The sequence below is a fragment of the Varanus komodoensis genome, unplaced genomic scaffold (genome assembly GCF_004798865.1).
Source record: "Varanus komodoensis strain SLA01 unplaced genomic scaffold, ASM479886v1 scaffold58, whole genome shotgun sequence".
Taxonomy (NCBI): Eukaryota; Metazoa; Chordata; class Lepidosauria; order Squamata; family Varanidae; genus Varanus; species Varanus komodoensis.
The window spans coordinates 2,158,031-2,177,258 of record NW_025336197.1 but is presented as its reverse complement, the minus strand read 5'-3'; the positions used below and the strand labels follow the sequence as shown (position 1 = coordinate 2,177,258).

The 19,228-nt window shown below is 38.9% G+C and overlaps 1 protein-coding gene across 1 annotated transcript in view; it reads left to right on the top strand.

Annotated features, from left to right (window-relative positions):
- The window catches only part of ZNF385D (zinc finger protein 385D), a 178,673-nt gene that overhangs the window by 108,677 nt on the left and 50,768 nt on the right, over positions 1–19,228 (top strand). The window contains 1 exon segment of the mRNA XM_044449404.1: positions 17,442–17,604. Coding sequence (XP_044305339.1) covers positions 17,442–17,604 — 163 coding nt within the window.

Below are 19,228 nucleotides of genomic sequence, written 5' to 3'. Positions count from 1 at the left end.
AATAGGTTGCCATAGTGTATCTGTCATTATTTGTCACTTGTTCATTTATCCTGTAATATGTGTGTATCAAAATTGTATGTGATGATAAATGCTTACAATAAAGTCTGTTGTAATGATAAACCAGTGCAAAGCAACAGCAATAAGTGGGTGTCAGTATTTGGAGATGAAAAGAAACATGACTGTTGAAAATTAAATGTTTATCTCCTTTGATATGGATTATTGAATGTTACTTAAAAATGAGAGTGTTCAAGTTCTGTCTGGACAAATTCATGATATATACATGGGGCTTGCTATTGACTTTTCATTTTTAAAGTTTAAACCTGCAATTATATGTTCCCTTTTTTTGACAATAAGCCACATTTTAGAATTTCCTTCTTAGTAAAGAGGAACACAGTTGTGCAAGGATCACCATTTCAGGAATTTGGGCTGGTTTGATGTTAAGCACACTGTTTGGTCCATGCACTTTCCCCACTCCCTCATCCACAGCTGTGTGCAGAGTAGAAACTTTTAGTTCCTGTTTAGATTAGATTAACCATAGTGCTGTGTCATTTAAACACAACAAACTGAGGTTAATTATACCTATGTGTTGTTAAAACAAGTCAACTTAAACCCTAGTTTAAGAAGCTAGCTTCTTTCAACAAAGCATAGTTTAAGGTTTGACTCTTTGTGGTTCCAGATAACAATACATTATGATTAATCTAAAACTGAAACAGGAGCTTTCAGTGTATCCTTCCAACTATAATGGAGGAAGAGTGAGAGAAAGAAGCATGAGATCCAGAGGGTTTCCTCTGGCTAGCACTCATAATTTTAAACCAGAATTCTTAGTTTCAGTATGAACCATGGACTGATTACATGGGACTTTGGTATGTTGGTAAACATATATGTGTGTGGCAGTTTAATTTGTTCTCACTTACCACAATTGCTTTCATTGTTTCCTATACAGAATTATTTAGATATCCGTAAGCACCGACCTACATTCATGACTTGGAAAGAATGTCTCATTTGACACTTTGGCTCTGAATTAGATCTCTATGCTTTTGTATCTGCATATATTCAGAACCACTTTTCCAGAATGCATGAAACTCAATTTCTGCACAAAATGCAGAAACCAATTATAGTAATGCTGCTTGAATTACAGTGATAATAAAAATAAGTGCAAGAGACAAATGGCAGTCAGGCATCAGGCTGTAGCTTCTCACACATCCCACTGGAATCCCATAAAATCAGATTCTAGTTCTAGACCAAAGATCCAAAGACACCTTATGAACATATGAAACTTGTTTGATTTATCCCTTTGAATCTGTGCCCTTACGCAAAGAGGGCATGCCTTCTGCTATTGCTATTCACTCTTCCTTCTATATTTCAGAGCTCTTGTAGCTGCTATGCATGCGGGTTCTTTTTTGTCACTGGTATGTGCTTTGGGTAAAAATTATATTTGGTTTGGTTTGATTTTCCTCATTTTATGTCCTGTTTTAAAATGTAATCAGTAGTCATCAAAGTGGGATACTGTTTGTGTATCCCACAATGCATATTTTTAAAATAATATTTACTGTATTATATGTCAGTCCATATCTAGATAAATGTAGCACAATATAAAGCTAAAACAGAGCCAACAACAGCAACATTGCATATGTATCCTGCTCTTTTCTCTGGAAAGAATCCATGGTGGTTTATATGGTTTTCCTCCATTCCATATTTATCATCAGAACAAAACACAGTGAAGTAGGTTAAGGGCCAGATGCACCCAGTCAGCTTCTTTGCTGAGTTGCAGATTAGAAACTGTATCTTCCATCCTCCCAGTCCAACTGTCTAAGCACCATATCTCACTGGTTCTCCCAACACATTATAAACAGGATTATAGTTGCATTATAAGCAATGTTTCCCAGAATGAGGATGTCTTCAGTAGGTGCAGAATATTGGTGCCTGCCTGCTCTCCAGATGCAGGAAGTTCCTTCAGAAAATAAGATGGTTCAAGACTTTTCCGCACCTGATAATCTAAAGAAATTAAACATCTTTATTCTGAACTAGATATAGTCTCAGTGTAGTCAATATAGCAGCCTTCCCTAACTTGGCACCACCAGAGGTTGGTTTATTTATTTAACACTTTTCTATCCCACCCACTACTGAGCTCTTGGGATGGTCTCAGGTTTAGAATGATGATTCCCAGTATTTCTGACCAGGGCCATGCTGACTGGAACACTGTAGTTCACAACATCCAAAATGTATCAGATTGGGGAAAGCTGGTCTACAACAGATAAAATGGTTTCCACTGCCATCAAGATCAGACCCAACTCTATATTGATCAGTCCCTGGAGTCATTGGAAGACATACTCTTGGCGGCTTTACATAGACACATGGCCCTGCTAGTGTCCACCTGCAGAAGAACCTTCACTTTGGTGGCCCAATTTCTGTCAAAATTCCTACATCTGGAGGTCCAGCAACACTGTGCAGTTCACTGCACTTACTGTAATTGGGAGGGTGGTTGTACGTAGATGCACATTTGTAATGCCTTAAAATTTCCAGAATAGCTGGAACCTTCAGTAAACAAGCAGCATGTTTAGCCTATCTTTGTTTCTCCATATATGTTTTCATCACTGTTTATCTAACTTTTTTTTCAGAAAATTCAGGCTAAGGAATTCAGGAAAACCGTATAAGCCACCATGAAGGTGGCTGTGAGTAGAGGAGTTTGAAGGTGGCAGGGAGGAGAGAGGAGAGGTTTGTGGGATCCCCTGGAGGATCCCATGGGTGCTGTGGTGCCTATGGCTTCAGTCTTTTGACCAAAAGAACAGACTAGAAAGTATCCACCACTGGAGATCCGCACAAAGCAAATACATCAAAGAGATGACACTAGCTTGTGAATGCAGATGTATAACTTCTAGAGGTTTTTGAAAGCTATTTTAAAGAATCCCTGAAAAAGACGCCTAAGAAAATTGGGGTGGAAACACATCCTTTCTTAAGAATTAGGGTTTTTTTTTTCCCTAGCATCCAGAAACATGCTCACTTCTTAGGAAACAAAAGTTAGCTAGCACTTTAATTTTTTGCTCATTTGTTTTAGCAGAGTTTTAGTGGTCAGTTCCCATCTGCAGGAATCAGTTACTCTGTGTTCTTCACCCTTAGTTCAATCAGATTTGCACAGGTGGCTTTAACATCTTGGCACCCAAGAGTACCTCTTTCCTAAGTCTGTGCTTGGAAACTGGGAAAAATGGGTTGCTTCTCAATTTTTTTTATTCCAACCAAGTGCTTCATATACAGTTTTCATGGTATGAATGTGCCTGTTGTCCTATTCCAGAATATATTCTGGAACAATATAACATGAGAAGCAGCTCTCAGGGAGAAAAGCTGGAGAATTTTTAAATATTTATTCAAGTATATGTGTTTGTGTCCATGTGTGTGCATAGACATACAATATGCATTAAGAGTCTTGAAAACTAATATGAATCTTTTTCAGGCAAGACCCCTCTTTCTCCAAGAAGGCTGAGTGAATTTATGCTACAAGGACTGCAATTGCAAATACCTTAATTTCCAAGCAGAAAGAGCAGTTATGGGTGGAGCTACTGTGTAACGTTCTTTTCTAGCAGTTTTTATGTTGAATTGGTGGATTAACAGAGGATGACTGCATTCCAGTGCTCTGAGTATTGAAACATAAATTGCTTGCAGGAGAAGACTGGCCTTTAGTTTCACCACAGGGTATATTCAGCATGTGCAGAAGTACATTTTCCAAGTGATGAGTGATGAATTGGCACTTTGAGTCCTATGAATTGGGACAGATGCACTATAACCAGACTTGTGTCAGCATCTTACTGTTGTGTTCATTTGGTTTAGCATACTTTTAGTGGGTTGCTTTTGTCTGTAGGCATGCTATGAATAGGCAGTTTTTTGTGCTGTTGTGTTGTGTTAGCTGACATGCCCAGCTGTCAGTCAATAAAGATACACCAGACACATTCCTTTAATTAAAGATATAAATACCACCCCACCTTTCCTTATAAACATGCAGGTTAAGTTAATGTGCAACCACGCAGATTCAAATCAATCCATTCTGTAGGATTTAACAGATATTCACTAAGATAATTGATTGGAGGCAGTGGTGTCAGTCACAAGAACAATGGGTCGGAGCTAAGGGCAATTCTGCTGGTGGAACTGTTTCTCTCCAAGGAACTGGGAGGGAAGACAGTCACCCGCTTTCCACAGCCCCACAGCCCTGGAAAAGATTGGTGGGTTTCATGTAGGTCTGCAGGTGGCATTAGTGGTCTTCTGCTATCACAATGTTGGATTTAACTCAACACATTCTTCCAGAAGTTGTTTGGAATAATTGTTGTTGATGTTAGTAGCAAAGTCATGTCCGACCCATCATGACCCCATGGACAACATTCCTCCAGGCCTTCCTGTCCTCCACCATCTGCTGGAGTCCACTTAAGCTCACACCATCTGCTTCAGTGACTCCATCTAGCCACCTCATCCTCTGCCGTCCCCTTCTTCTTTTGCCATCTATTGTTCCCAGCATTAGGCTCTTCTCCAGGGAGTTCTTCCTTCTCATTAGGTGGCCAAAGTATTTGAGTTTCATCTTCACTATCTGGCCTTCTAAAGAGCAGTCAGGGTTGATCACCTCTAGGACTCACTGGTTTGATCGCCTTGCAGTCCAAGGGACTCGCAGGAGTCTCCTCTAGCACCACAATTCAAAATTGGAATAATAGTAATGAGTTAAGTAAAATGATGAACAAGTCTTAAGTGAAATACATGATCATTAGATGATAGATCATCAATATATTATAGACGTCATTCAATAGACATCAGTATATTATAGATGTCATGGGCTCAAGTTACCTGGCTCCACCTCCCAGCACTCCCAAGATTCCAGGTTTGGACTTCATGATAAACAGGCAAAGGAATCCTTGGCTAGGAAGTTCCACCAAACAACAGCAGGAACAGGGAGAAGAACAGCTCATGGTTTCCAACAACCCATGGTTTGTTAAGTATAGGTTCTTATGACACATGGACCAGGACAATGAGACTAAGGCATGCAACCGTGGATGAGTACATCTCCTGAAAAAGTTATTGCTTCCTTTAGTGTGATACCATTTTATGAACAGCTGCCAAACCTCGTCCCTCTCTCTAAAGAGCAGAGCCTAAACCAGCTTTTCCCCACCTGGTTCAATCCAGATGTTTAGATTTCAACTTCCATCAGCAGCAACCAGTGCTGGGACTGGTAGGCCATAATATCTGTGGGTACCACTTTGGCAAAGGCTGGCCTAAAGCTTGTTTGATATTCAGCTCTAGTGTCAGAACTCCATGCTACTCATAGAAGCTGCTTGAATTATTGCATGTGCAGTAGGCTGTCTGAAAGGAATGCTTCTGTTTGGCTGCAGCTTTTAATTCATCCTGAGCAGACAGTGTTTTTCCCTACTGGCAAATTCACACTAGAGAGCTGTTGGCTTAGGTTGCCTGCTTTAAGCCTTTTCCCCCCACTAGTAATGTGCCTGAAGAAGTCCATTAGTTTCACCATGTATACAAAGCCTGAAGGTGATAATACATCTTAAATTTGTGAGCTAGAAGGAAAAATGTCTGCTTGACATGGGGAATATGATATAGTTTCATCACTTATTTGGGACTACAAATAGCAGCGACCTGGAGTCTAAAGCAGTCGGAGTGAGAAGACTGCGAGAAGGGAGAGAACTCAGGAAGTGAGGAAATTTCGAGCCTTCCCCAACCTTCGTGGGGAATGTGGGCTGGGAATGGTTGGAATTTCAGACCAGATTGTGGCTCTAGGTCTTGAATGGGAAAACCTAACATTGTGGCCTTTGTGGGAAAACCGAATAAATAGTTGCAGAAGGAGTACATAAACAGCTGGCCTTCTTAATGTGGTGTTTATGATGTTTGGCAGAACTATTGTACTATGCAGCTGAGATGTTCCTTGCCTTGTAAAATGTCTATTTGCCCTTGATGTAGCCTGCTGAATGCCACACATATTAAGGGAAATCTCAAGAGAAAGGTACAGACACCATGAATCTTAAATGGTCCAGGGACATTTTATGGAGTGTTGTAATGTAAAATGTGTTTAAGAGTTGCTTTACCACAATATTGTTGCAACTAAAATGAACAAGGTAGGTTAATTTACCTTTAAATGTGTCAGAACCTCAGAGAGGCTAAATTACTTGGAAATAAGGACATCTTAATAGACAGCTCCCTTCCATCCCCAGGTAATGGGCAGGGTCTGGGAATGCTTGCCATTACTCAAGGGCTTTCTGGAATGCTACCACAGAGGGTCAGTTAGCCTACTATATCCTTATAGGTTTCTCATTTGTTAAGCAGGCATAATCCAAAGGTGTTTGGCACTCCACTGTGAAGAGAAGACCTTTAAGTGCAGAAAATAAAAACAATTCAAGGGATAAAATTACCTTTAATTTTAGCTCTAGTGGGATGAAGAAAATTTGGACATGTTTGGAGGATCACTTCATGTGGCCTGAATGCATACTACAGGCAGTGAAATGGAAGAGATGCTACCCCACATTTTGTCAAAGATCTCCCACTTCCTTTTTTGTCAACCGTAACTGCAAATGTGTAACAGACCCCATCTTTGTCCTGATCACACTTTGGGAGCACAGGCAGCTGACCTGTGCTGAGTCACGCCCTTGGTCCATTAAGTATTGTCTTAGCCTTCTCCTATCTGATTCTAGCCAGATGACTTGGTCTTCAACTCCCATCCACCCCAGCAGGCATTTCCAATGACTGAGGACCTCCAGCATTTCTGGCAAAAAACTTTCCCAGGCTTCCCTGCAAATGCAGGGGTCTTTTGGATGCAGAACACATCCTTTTTTGCAGATCATTCTGCATATATGCTACATATACAAAGCAAGTGGTGTGTAGCGATTCAGTTTTGTCTATGCAAAAATTGAAATGATCAAGCACAGTGTAATAATATTCCATAATTTCTTCCCCTTACCCATTCACTGAATGATTTTCAAATCTCTTGCATGCTTTTTAGATTCAAGTTGTTTGTTTACATTCAGCAAGCTCTTAGGAAGGTTGAAGGAACATCATCAGTAAAGAGACATCAGCATTTTAGATTTAGATAAGCTCCAGTCAAATGTTTCAAAAAAAAGTTGGACAATTAATCAACAGGTGAAATGGTTAATGAGGGAAAGCTGCATAGCACTTTGATGAAAAACTGATTTTGCAGTTTTGACACAGAAGAAATTTGTCCGTGGCTAATTTTCACAACAGAGTTCAAAGAAGCTTAAATATTCACAGAAATAGCTCATTCTTGAGGTTCTTTTGTTTTTAGCACATTAAATTAGCTCATTACTGCTGAATATATAGTAGAAAATAGCATCTGTTTGCACTGTAATAATATAAAAATTACTTACAAGTAACAGAATAAACAGCAATTTGCAAAAGCTAATCATATTTGTGCATTAGTCTGCAAAAAGTAAACTGTTAATACATGCCTACAGGGAAAAACACTTTCTGGCTGAGGCAATTTGGTTTTTACATTAAGGGTATTATATTGAACACAGAATGTCACAAAAGATGAAAAAGAGGGCAATGTTGTAACCATTTTCATTCTGGTAGGGAATGTAGTTTGAGTGCTGCTATTTGGTCCTTCTGTAGCTGGGCAAGATGTAGAATTTGGAAAACCTTATATGATTTCAGCATTTTAGGCTACCATCAAAACCAAGAATTTCAGATATTGATTAATAAATGGTGCAGGGAGCAGCGAGAGCTTGTTAATTATCAGCCAAAGATGGTAAAGTGGCTTTTGATCGTCTCCCTCAGGGCAGTTTGGAATGCAGTCAGATTCTCCAACAAGCGGATGCACAATTGCCTGACATGATGGCTCTCCTGGCAAGCTTTCATGCCACCCAGTGCAATCCTATGCATTGCTTGTCAGAAGTAAGTCCTGGCTTTGAAGTTTGCTGGATTACATCCATTTAGCAAAAGACATCAGGGTATACAGGCAGTCCCTGAGTTATGAATGTCTGAGTTACAAACAACCTGTACTTATGAACAAACTGCCATAAAGCCTATTGATTTTTTAAAATTACTGCAGAAAATCATCACCACCATAGAGAGAGACAAAGCGTAAGGAGAGAGAGGGAGAGAGAGGGAGGGAGGGAAGGCCTCCAAAGCACCACCAAAGAGAGAGAGGAAGCAAAAAGGGAGACAGAGAGACCTCCAAAGCATGCCTTCCTGCCCTGCCCATCTGGAGAGGAAAATTTCTCTGGCATTCCTTGCTGCAAAGGGGAGGCACTGGTGATTGGGGGAGGGGGTGGGTAGAGATATTTAGGGTTTTTCCACTTTCATGGGGGTCCTTCACCCTAACCCTCACAAATGTGGAAGGCTGACTATGTATGATCTGACTTGCATACAAAGTTGACTTTAAAATAAATTTCATCTACGTGATTAAGTGGTTCTGGACAGAAAAAGTGTTTGCTACAGTAAATGTATTGCTCTTTTAACTGCTGCAGGACTCCTTAGGTGTGCAGAATTCCTGCCTTAAAGCGGCCAAAGGAGGACGTTCTGGCCATCCCACTTTGACTGATCATCTCACTTTCTCTCTCACTCTTTTCTACATTTAATAAAGTATTGACTTAATTTGATGGGGTTTGTTCAGTGATCCTGCATAATGTCTAATACTATTTCTGGAGTCTTTATGCTCTTTTTCCCAGTGTTGGTTTAGAGTCCTGACCCAATCATAGCATTTTAATTCAAAGTTCAGCAGAGCTCCTCTTTTGATTGTGTACAGACAAAAGAAACGGTTTCCCTAGCAACAGGTACCAGGTTAAAACACTTGAGTTAGCAGCACTCCTTTCAGCCACTCAGGCTTCTTTTAGTTATTCTGTTCACAAGATAAAGACTCTGATAATATCCAGTCAATAGGAAGATTTCAGCTGATACGAGCAGAGAGGTGGAGGGCAGGTAAGTGTGTTTGCACAAAGCTCCAGCTGGAGTAGTTGAAAAGATTTCCACTTGAAATTGAGATTCACAAAGTCATTGGCTTTATATCAGGGGTTATGATACTCTTTGCAGCTGAAATCAGGAAGAATAAACTGTTCTGTATTTTCCCCTGCTTTCTTTTTGATCCTCTTCATCATCATTTTTTTCCTTTTCACTTGGATGCAGCTTTTCCAATAGCAATTCTTTGGCGGCACTATCTGAAATGTTAACTATAGAAACCAATAGCATAGAAAAAGCTTATCCAGCTTGGTGCCTTCAATTTATTTTCATCTGTTCATTAGCAGATCTAGCCAGTATTGCTGAAGTTCAGGAATTCTGGCAGTTCAAGTCCAAAGCAACTGCAGTACAACCTGTTGTAGTTCTCTTATATGAACTCTTTTGTTGCTTTATATCCCCTCTCAGTTTATTAATTTAACTATTTATTTTATATATTTAATTTATTTTATCAATTGCTTTATTGCTATTCTTTTTATTGATACTATTGTTTTATTGTATTGTTTATTTTACTCAGTTTGATTGTAAGTGAGCCACCCAGAGAGCCTATGACAGCATATAAATCAAATAAATGAATAAAATAAATGAACCTTTTGGGAAAGGCCAGAATATAAAATATTGAAGGACTTTTATGTGATGAGATCATAATTTTAAAAATGCATAATATTCTAATTTTGTGTCATAGAAATATAAAATATGTTTTTATTTTTAGAGTTCTGATTCTGTTAGTAGAATTCAGTAGAGAAAACAACTGTCTGCTAGCTTTCTCTGATTCATTATTGGGTTCCAACAGCGCATTATTCTCTCTGTTTTAAGCATTTCTTCTAAATTCCCATGAACTGTTTATTCATAAAGAAGTATAACATGTGCCATTCTTTCTATAGGAGCAGATAGACGTGTGCGCACACTTACTGGCAGGTGTGTGCCTTCTTTTCATAATGTGCAATTCAAACAGTTGCATTCTGTTTAAATAAGAGAAATAAAGGCTCCATTGAACAAGGTTTATACACCAAATGTAGATGTTGAAACCTTAAATGTTGAAATCACAAGTTATATCCACTGCTCTCATTACATCTATGGAAGCATCTCTGCCAGTGGAACTTGGAGTGGGCAAGTCTCCTCCATCTCCACACTCCTCCATGTCTTCACAATCTGCTCCAGCAGTATAGGGGAATCTCTGCAGCACACTGAGAGGATGTAGGGCAGGAAAGAAGGAGAAAGTCCCAAGGTGATTGTGGATTTCTGCTTGTGTGACATTGGATTGAACCCCATGCTTCTTCCTAGCCAGTTTGATTGGCAATTCAGTGTGGGCGGCAATTTATTCAGTTTTTAATAACTCACCATGGGAGAGCTGTAATGCTGGAACAGGTACAGTTTTACTTGTTGAACAAGCTACCAGAGAAACCTAGCATTATTGAAGAGGGAACAAATCAGCTAAGCAAATGCTAATTGCAGTTGCTATGTGAAAAAGGAAAACTGGCCCTGTGACCCAAACCAGTTTGATATTTAGAGGTGTAGCTTTCTTAAGGCTTTAACAAAAATATGAGTGGGAGAGCATACTTGAAGCACAGTAATCCACTATGGGCAAGATTAACGGGTCTGCCAAATTAAGTTTATTTCATTTTGAGAATAGCAGAGGTTTAAAAATTTCAAATACATATACATATTACTGGTATTAAAGTACAACATCATACCAAATGTAATAATTGTCACTTTAAAAGTCTGTGGGCTGGATATACCAATGGGCAGGTATGTTTCTGAACCTTCATAAATAAGACACACACACAATGTTATGTAGAATCTCTGCAGAGCAGTCTCTGATAACTCTAAAATGGCAAAATGTTGATTCTGCAGTGCAAATAATTGCATATCGAAAGTGTGTGTGGGAGGATTTTTGTTGTTGCTTTGCTCCTCTATTTAGACCCATAAAGAAAAGCTGAAGTTATAAAAAATAGATTTCCGTAGGAACATTCATTTTTCCCTTGTTTTGTCAGATATTAAAAATGCATGTTTAACTCAGAAGACCAACATAAATTGATCTAATATAAGTTCTCCTCACCTTTTCCTGTTATCCTGAGTCATAGCTCTTCTCTTTAAGACAGCTTTTGGAAAAGTATTAGATGTCACACACACCATGCCGAGATGTCAGGGGTAAATAGTGTACCATCTTCTTCTAAACATTGTGTGAGAATTGGTCTTGTTTTTCTCTTCCCTGAGTTGTTGATTCCATGTATCATGTTGCTTATCATGAATGTGGTTTTCTTTTTATGACTGAGTAATATTCTGCTTGACAAGCAAGCATAATTCATTTGCTTGACTTTGTATAAGCCTAAGCCCCAGTTCATTGGGAGCTGCTGTTGTACTTGATGGTGGTCAGGGCTGTGGGAAAACTACTGCCAACATACTTGATGGTGTCCACTTCAGCTGCACCACAACATGGAGTCTGTCAATCTGGCAAATCAAATTAGTTGAGATGGTCTCCCTACCCACCCACCAAATTGTTAATGGGTATAGATTTGGAAATGAGGAATAGCCTCTTTCCTTTGGTGTTGGCCAGTGCCAGAGTTGGCCAATGCCAGCTGGAGCACTGAGCAAGATTAATAATTCATAGTGAGTAAGGATAGGCTTCTCATTTCCTTTTCAGAAAGTCTTAACAAGAGTTTGTGGCATACTCAGCAATTAGCCTAGCACAGGAACTTACATAAAAGCTCTCAGCTTGATGGGGTAAACACAGAACACGCATCTTCTGCCCAAGCTTATCTTCTTCCCTATTCTCTCCAACGGTCAAGCTAGATGAGTTTCAATAGACATAAATCAGGTAGGGTACCCACTAACACATTGCCTGAAAGATAAAATGAACCTCCAAAAATATGGATAATCATATTTTCACAAAGGTTGCAAATGTGAATTTATATCAATTTATGCAAATTTAGAAATAAGTACTATATTTTAAATAGAAATACATGCCCACAGCGGTGAGAATTGTGAGCAAATGTGAGCAACCTGTGTGACAATTAAGTCTACTGTCTAAATGTTAACCGGTGATAGTCAGCCTCAAGGCCCAGCTCATCTTTTTGATTTTTTCATCTTTAAACCAGATTTAGACTGGACACCCCTTCAAGCAGAGGATTGTCCTCTGTACAATGCATAGGACTGCACTGTAGAGATTGTCCTCTGTAAGTGCAACCTACAAATAAGCTACCTGTGTTTCACCAAACTATTGAAAAGGGATTGTGACCAATGTTAACCCAGGCTGTTGTTTCCAGGTGATTTTTATTCTTTTGGTCACTCATGCTATAGGCATAATTATTCGATGCCTATTATTCTATATTCTACACCTATAATCAATACATAAGAATAAAGAATATACTGTATTATCTGTGCATAATATGTTAATGCGTCATCCAATGCAGCATGCAACTACAAGCATTTTCTCATGAAATACTAATTGCTAAAACCAAAGAGTTCAGCTTTTCAGCTTTTCATTAATTACAGAGTTCGATGGAATTGTAGGCTATCTAAACATCTTCAGACATCTGAAAGTTTGTTCCAAAGACTTAAGGACAGCATACTTTATTTTCCTGGCAATATTATGAGGTAGATGAAATGGTGAGATGGGACTGTCCCAAGGCCTAGCAGTGAGCTTCTTGCCTATGGATATCTGTGCATTTTTACCCACATCTCTCTGCTTTTATTCAAGGACTTTAGGTTCTTCTACACCTAGGCCTACCAAAGAACCATATCACCACTCTTTGTACATACGAAGCAGAGCAGTTTCAGAAGACTCAAACAAAAAACCCTTTGGAGTGCTCTATGGATTGGATACAGACCCTATTGTAGATACAGTAAATCCATTGAAATCAATGAAACTGAAGACACGACTACCATAGGTCCCACTAGCTTCACATGCTTGCCCTAAGTCTGATTAAATTTTAGAGAACCGCTGTGGTGTAGTGGTTAAGCGTGCAGGACTAGGACTCAGGTGGTCTGGGTTCTAGTCCCCTCTTGGCCATGTAGACAACTGGGCCATGGATGCTCAGCCCAACCTATTTCATAGGGTTGTTGTTATGCGTATGAGATTGAGAGCAGCAGGAGGAAAATGACGTAAGCCACTTTGAGTTCGTTGTATGAAAAAAATGCAAGAGAATGAATGAATGAATGAATGAATGAATGAATGAATCATGCTCACCGAGTGACCCTATTTGGAGAGTGTGGGTCTCAGCACCATGGACAGCTCCTTTAAAGTTCAAGCTGGGCTCCAGAGAGGATGTGGTGTCATACTGCTACTGGAGCCACCAGCCTCCACTGATAGGGGGACATCCCTAACAGGATTGTGACACCAGGTATGTATGTGGTGTGTGCAATATGACTCAGAATGGAGGAAAATCATAAGACATTTATTTTGTGGATGCCTTTCATATATTCCCTATCAGTTGAAAGAGGGAATGCAATGAATTCTCATTGTAGAACTTGCAGGGTAGAAAATGTCTTTTCAAGGGTGCGAAATAACTTGAAATGTTAAAGGGAACACCTCAACTTTGCATTCTTGCACAAGGTGAATGCCTTTGTGTTATACCAACCCAATGGTATCAATGGTTTCTTTGAAATCTGAAAATCATGAATATGAAAAAAAGAGTGATCTACAGTGGAAGTATTTGTGCTGTTGTTCAGCTGATGATGATGAAAGAGCCCAACAATATTCAGCAAGAAGAAGCCACCAGGTCTTTTGTAAGAAACAGTAGATGTCAATTGTCATATTTTTCAAGAAATTAAATTTAAACAATATATTCCCAAGTCGAAGTGACAAACGTTTCCCTTAAAAGCTGACAAATAATCGCAATTACATTTAAGCTGCTTACATAGCACATGTCATTTTAGAAGATTACTGTACAGGATTTCTAAACTCTTCTTGCCAATGCACTTCTCACTTTGTGCTACTATTATTTTAAGGAATGTCCCAGTATATCTGTTTCATCCCTAGCCTGAATAAAATAGTGCAATCAGTCATTCAGTCTCTTTCCACAGTTCTGCATCATGGTTCTCTCTTCAGTTCAGGCCGTGGCTCCTTTTTTTCCTTTTCTGCATGACATTCTGGCATAATTACATTTTTCAGTTGGTCTAATTTTAGTCCTTATGCTTCAAGGAGATGCTATTGTATTGTGAAACTCACTTTCCTTTAACTCTGTAAGGGCACAAACTTATGCGTGTTCAGACAGGAAAGGGTCCTGCTACTCACAACATTCTTTCGCCAGCCATGACTGAAGGATGCTGAGAACTGTAGTGCTCTTTTTCACTGAAACATGCATAGGGTTGTATGCATGAGCAAACATTGTATAGACAAGTATTGTATATTGCATATATTCAAAAGGGCGGAGCTGCAAAATTTCTTTCCACTCATCTTCCATTCTACACAATTTACTTTAAGGAAAGGATGATAACAATTTTGGGGAGGTTTCCAATTCAGTTCTAAAGGTTCAGGAAGCAACTATAGCCTAATTTAGAAATGGTTAAATTGTTGGCAAGCAATTCATCTTTCCTATATACAAGTGCCAACACTAGTTATCTTTCAACAACTTTGAATGCTTTCATATCCCATAGAAAAGGAAGATGTATATACCAACATTTTAATACAATGTATTTATATGATTCAGTAAGTAGAATAAGGATAAGTCTTCAGTGGGAAGTTTGCAATTCACTTTACCCATGCAATTTCATTTTATGTTTCAGATTACTGGAATTACCAATTCCAATTCAGGGCATTATAATTTATCTTTATACATTGCATATTCTTATTTATGTGTACTTCTCACTGAAGATATCACCAGATTAATAAGAATTGCATAGCTGATCTGGAAATAAGATTATTTGAAAAGACCTAAAGTCACAAAAATAGTGAAATTAGCATGGGCAAGAAAATTGTGAAACTTACATTTGAACGAATGAAGGTTCTGAGTCTTGTTCTTGTTCCAAGTAAATAAAACGTTTTTAAAATGTTGCCGGACCACAGAAACTGACACACGGCACTTATGACATAAACGTGTATGATCTGCTGCCATTTTATCTAAGCCACCTTACCCTAACATTGGTCTTTCAATTTTATAGTAATTAACACCTCTTAACTGTTACATTTGGCTTACAGTATGTCTCCTAATTTTGTGTGTTGTTTGAAAATTGTAAAGATGCATGATTGTGCTGTTTCTGTTCAAGTGGTTTCTAATTACTCTTTTCACTGTCCAGTGTTCTTTCAATAAGGGTACCTACCACAATACCTAAGTTGTTTTAGAGAATGGGAAGTTTCTATGTTTGGCTATTGGCAAACTGCACAATTTTGGAAGAAACTAAATCAGTAGAGTAACCCTTTTTCTCTCTTTAGCAAACCGAAGCGACTGTGTAAAAAGCTTTGTTTCTTTTTTACTGAAAAACATTCAACATATTTCTCAGTTTGGAATTCACAGAACAATCTGAGTAGCTCAACCTGTGTTCCAACTGTTAGAAAAAACTATGTTGCAGGAATAGACTGATTGATTTTGTCATGATCCTAAATCCACGTGAGCATTAACATCTAGCAATCACAGGACTCATCCATTCTCTTAGAAACTGCCTATTACCCACAAAATGCCATCTCTATTCACAGAAAAAGAATAGATCACACATGCGCATACAAAGCACATTATGTATACCAAGGCTGCATACTCTTCAAGAAAACATTGGTCCAATGGAAGCAGTATTCCCCCACAATGCATTTCACCTGTTCTCCATTCCATTTAGAGTGTCTGTCCCATCTTCAAGGCCACTGTCCCAAGAGCACCTCAGGTCCCAGATGACCTGGCTGTTATCCCAGAGAAAATTTGGAAATGAATGATGAATGATGGGACTTTACAAATTGGACTCTATATATGTGCACTCGAATGAAGCTTTGCATTCGTTTGAAGTTGCTCAGAGGTCTCTGAGGTGAAGGAATGTGTTGGCAGCATGAGAAGGTACACAATTGCTTCCCAGTATGGGAGTCTGACAAGAGTACCTCTTGGCCTGGATAAGGAATTAGCAAAATTCCTGTCCTTCTGTGGCAAGAAATGAGTGGAAGGGCTTCTTTCCTACAAGTATATTGCAAGGTGTTCCATGTCAAGGAGTTATGCACACAGACACAGCAGTCGAATGGCAGGCTAAGCCTAATCCCCTAATTAAACCAATTAAACCAACCCAAACATTCAATTTCAAAAGTCCCATCCTGGACTCTGATTTTGTGGAGTTTTGGTTCTCATTTTGTTTTGCCATGTTAGATTGTGACAGAACATTAGAAATTTGTTTATTTTTATATCTTGAGATAGCACACATATGCAGACAAATCAGTGGACTTGTTTTCCACAAACAGATGTTCTGTGAAAGTGCCTTTCACTCATAGGACAATTTGAGCACCATGATAAGAACTTTAGGACCATGCTGCATGTGTGTGGTTGGAGCCAGCCTTTGTGTTCTGCAAATGGAAGGATCTCTCATCCTCCTGGAAGGGCACAGTGGAGGGATCCTGCAGGCAGAAGGGGGGCAATTTTCCAAAGCTACAAGTACTGCAAGGGGAAGCATCTGACTCCTTCCATTTGTAGGACCATCCTTGGAGCAGACCTCCACTCAGGGGATGCCCATGCTGGAGAGTGTGAAGTTTATATGCTTCCCAGCGATTCCTAACTTCCTGAAGTTGGACTGAAAACTCATTGATATTTGAATTGTATATAAGTACTGGAATGAAGTTCTCACCATGAAGCCCATGGTGAGAACAGCATATGACACATCCATACACATGGATATAGCATTCTATGTCTTTTTTACTAAATGCAAGCATTAGCCCATCAAGAATAAGGAAAGTTGACATGCAATAGGCTTATTCTTCAAGCTTGCCTATTTGAAGTGGCCACACGTGTTCACTTGGTTCTGGTGTTGGCACACATATAGGTCCTGCAGATTAATCACACTCTAACACCATCTTTTGACCCAGCATTTCAGAATGATAGCACCAGTTCTGAATTCTGCAAAGTGACCTTTGGTTGAGAGCTGACTGCCTTTTTCACAGGAAGATAGGTATAATTTCCCTCTTATTACTTGGTATCTCCTTGAAACAGTTCCATGCCTGCAGTTAAAATTAAATTCCTTCTTAATCTATATTTAAGTAAGGACTAACTTCAAAGAAAGAAGGTTTCCTTGCTCCTTTCCCTATAAAAGAAAAATCCTTAATTGCCAAAATTATAAAAGGGAATGTATTTTATTATGTGAAATGAAAAAGCAAAGTACCCCTGCATATTATATCTAGTATCAGAGGTGTTTAAATACCATATTTCACTGTTTCCAAAATACAATTCTGAGAAGGATTTTGCAGTTTGGTCATTGTCTTGGTATGGCAAATGGTACCCATTATTGAAAGGTGGTCTGTATTTGTACTAATACAGAGAATGCCAGTTTAGAAATGAGCCTGATTGCATGGTTCATTTTGTTCTCCTTTGTAGAGCCAGGCTGCGGCCCACTACAAAGGCACTAAACATGCCAAGAAGCTCAAAGCACTGGAAGCCATGAAAAATAAGCAGAAATCTGTAACTGCCAAGGACAGCGCAAAGACTACCTTCACTTCCATCACTACCAATACCATCAATACCAGCTCTGACAAAACAGGTTAAGCGATAATCTCTGTTGTGGTTTATTTCATTTATTATTTTATTTTTCTTGTTTACCGCCATGTCCGTTTGGTTATGTGCTTGCCACATTGATTCATGCTTGATCCATCATTCTGTGTAATATTGATTTCTTTCTTCTTCGGAGTACACTTAGGAGAGTAAGGTAATCATGACAAGTTGTGTAACTGATTTCTCTTGTGCACAAAGAGGCTTGGCGTCATTTCAGGCATGAATGCATAGAGTTAAGATGAGTAATAACTATGGTAAGCAAACAATTAAATGGAAACTCGTCAGAGTCTATATGCAGTGCTTGTCTTTCTGCAGTTGCCTATGACACATTTTTAGCCTTAAAACACACACACACAGAGCAAAATAGCACCAATTGAGACTGGGAGCATTGTTTGTCAACGCTTTAATGTCACAAATTTTAAGCACTGCATTATTACTATTATTATTTGAAATGTGTGTTGCATGATTTCAAGCTGGATAACAGCCATGTAACCTCACTCCTCACAAGCAGGTAAGTGTGACTGATCTCTATTATTTTGCTTTCACTGAACAATATCTTTTAAAATTATGGATTTAGAACATATTGTGTGACTCTCCTCTTGATAATCAAAAGCATTGCAGGCAACTGGTGAAGGTGAAGGGATCTGAGTAACCTGGTATTAAAATCTGAGTCACTGTCCAGGAACTTCAAAGACAGACAGTTGCGGCACCTTAGATGAAAGGACTGATCTTGTCACTTTCTGCAGTGTGTTTGTAGGATGCAAAGTCATGAGGTGCATACATAAAAGCTGTGCTGAAAAGAGTGATGCGAAATGAGTAAAGTAATTTGTTTTGATGTGCTTGCTGCTGGGGACAGGCCAATAGCTTACAAAGGGGTTTCCTAAAGTTTAGCACACCGCAAACTTGTGTGGCTTTTGTTTGGAGGACTTGCCTAGCTTTTGTTTGTGACCATCTGTTCTTTAACTGCTGCCCAGTAAAGGGGATGAAGTGTTAACACTGCGGTGAATTGATGCCTGCCAAATTTGACTGTTCCTAGATCAGACTTCACATTGATATCTAGTATCTTTTCTAAAATGCTCATTTTGTGATGATCTGATAAGATATACAAATACACATATTTATATTTGTATTTATATATTTGAACATTTATATTATGGGTTTATAGATTTACACAAATAAATAAATACAAATCTATTATAGTCTCACTGTCCCTAGCCTTTGCTGATGTGGCTTTTCTTTCCATCAATCTGATAGGATGTTTGTCTGACATCTGTAACAATAAAGACTTCAAACCCAGGTGATCCTTTCATATTAATTTGATCAGTGCTTCTAATGAGGATGTGTGGTGGCTTACAGTTGTCATCATTACAGTAACTTTGTTTAGAGGCTGAGAGGGAATGTGATTTGCTCAATAAATATACAGCAGTGACAGGATTTCAACCCAGATTTTGAGATCTTCCAAAGCCAACATCCATCAGCTTAGATGGTATTGGCTCAGAATATTTGTAAGATGTTCCACAGAGCAAAATGTACAGAAATGCCGAATGATTGTAATTTCATGCACTGCAAACTTGTGACAGTTGCATCAAAAATGTAAATTGAAGGGGAAATGC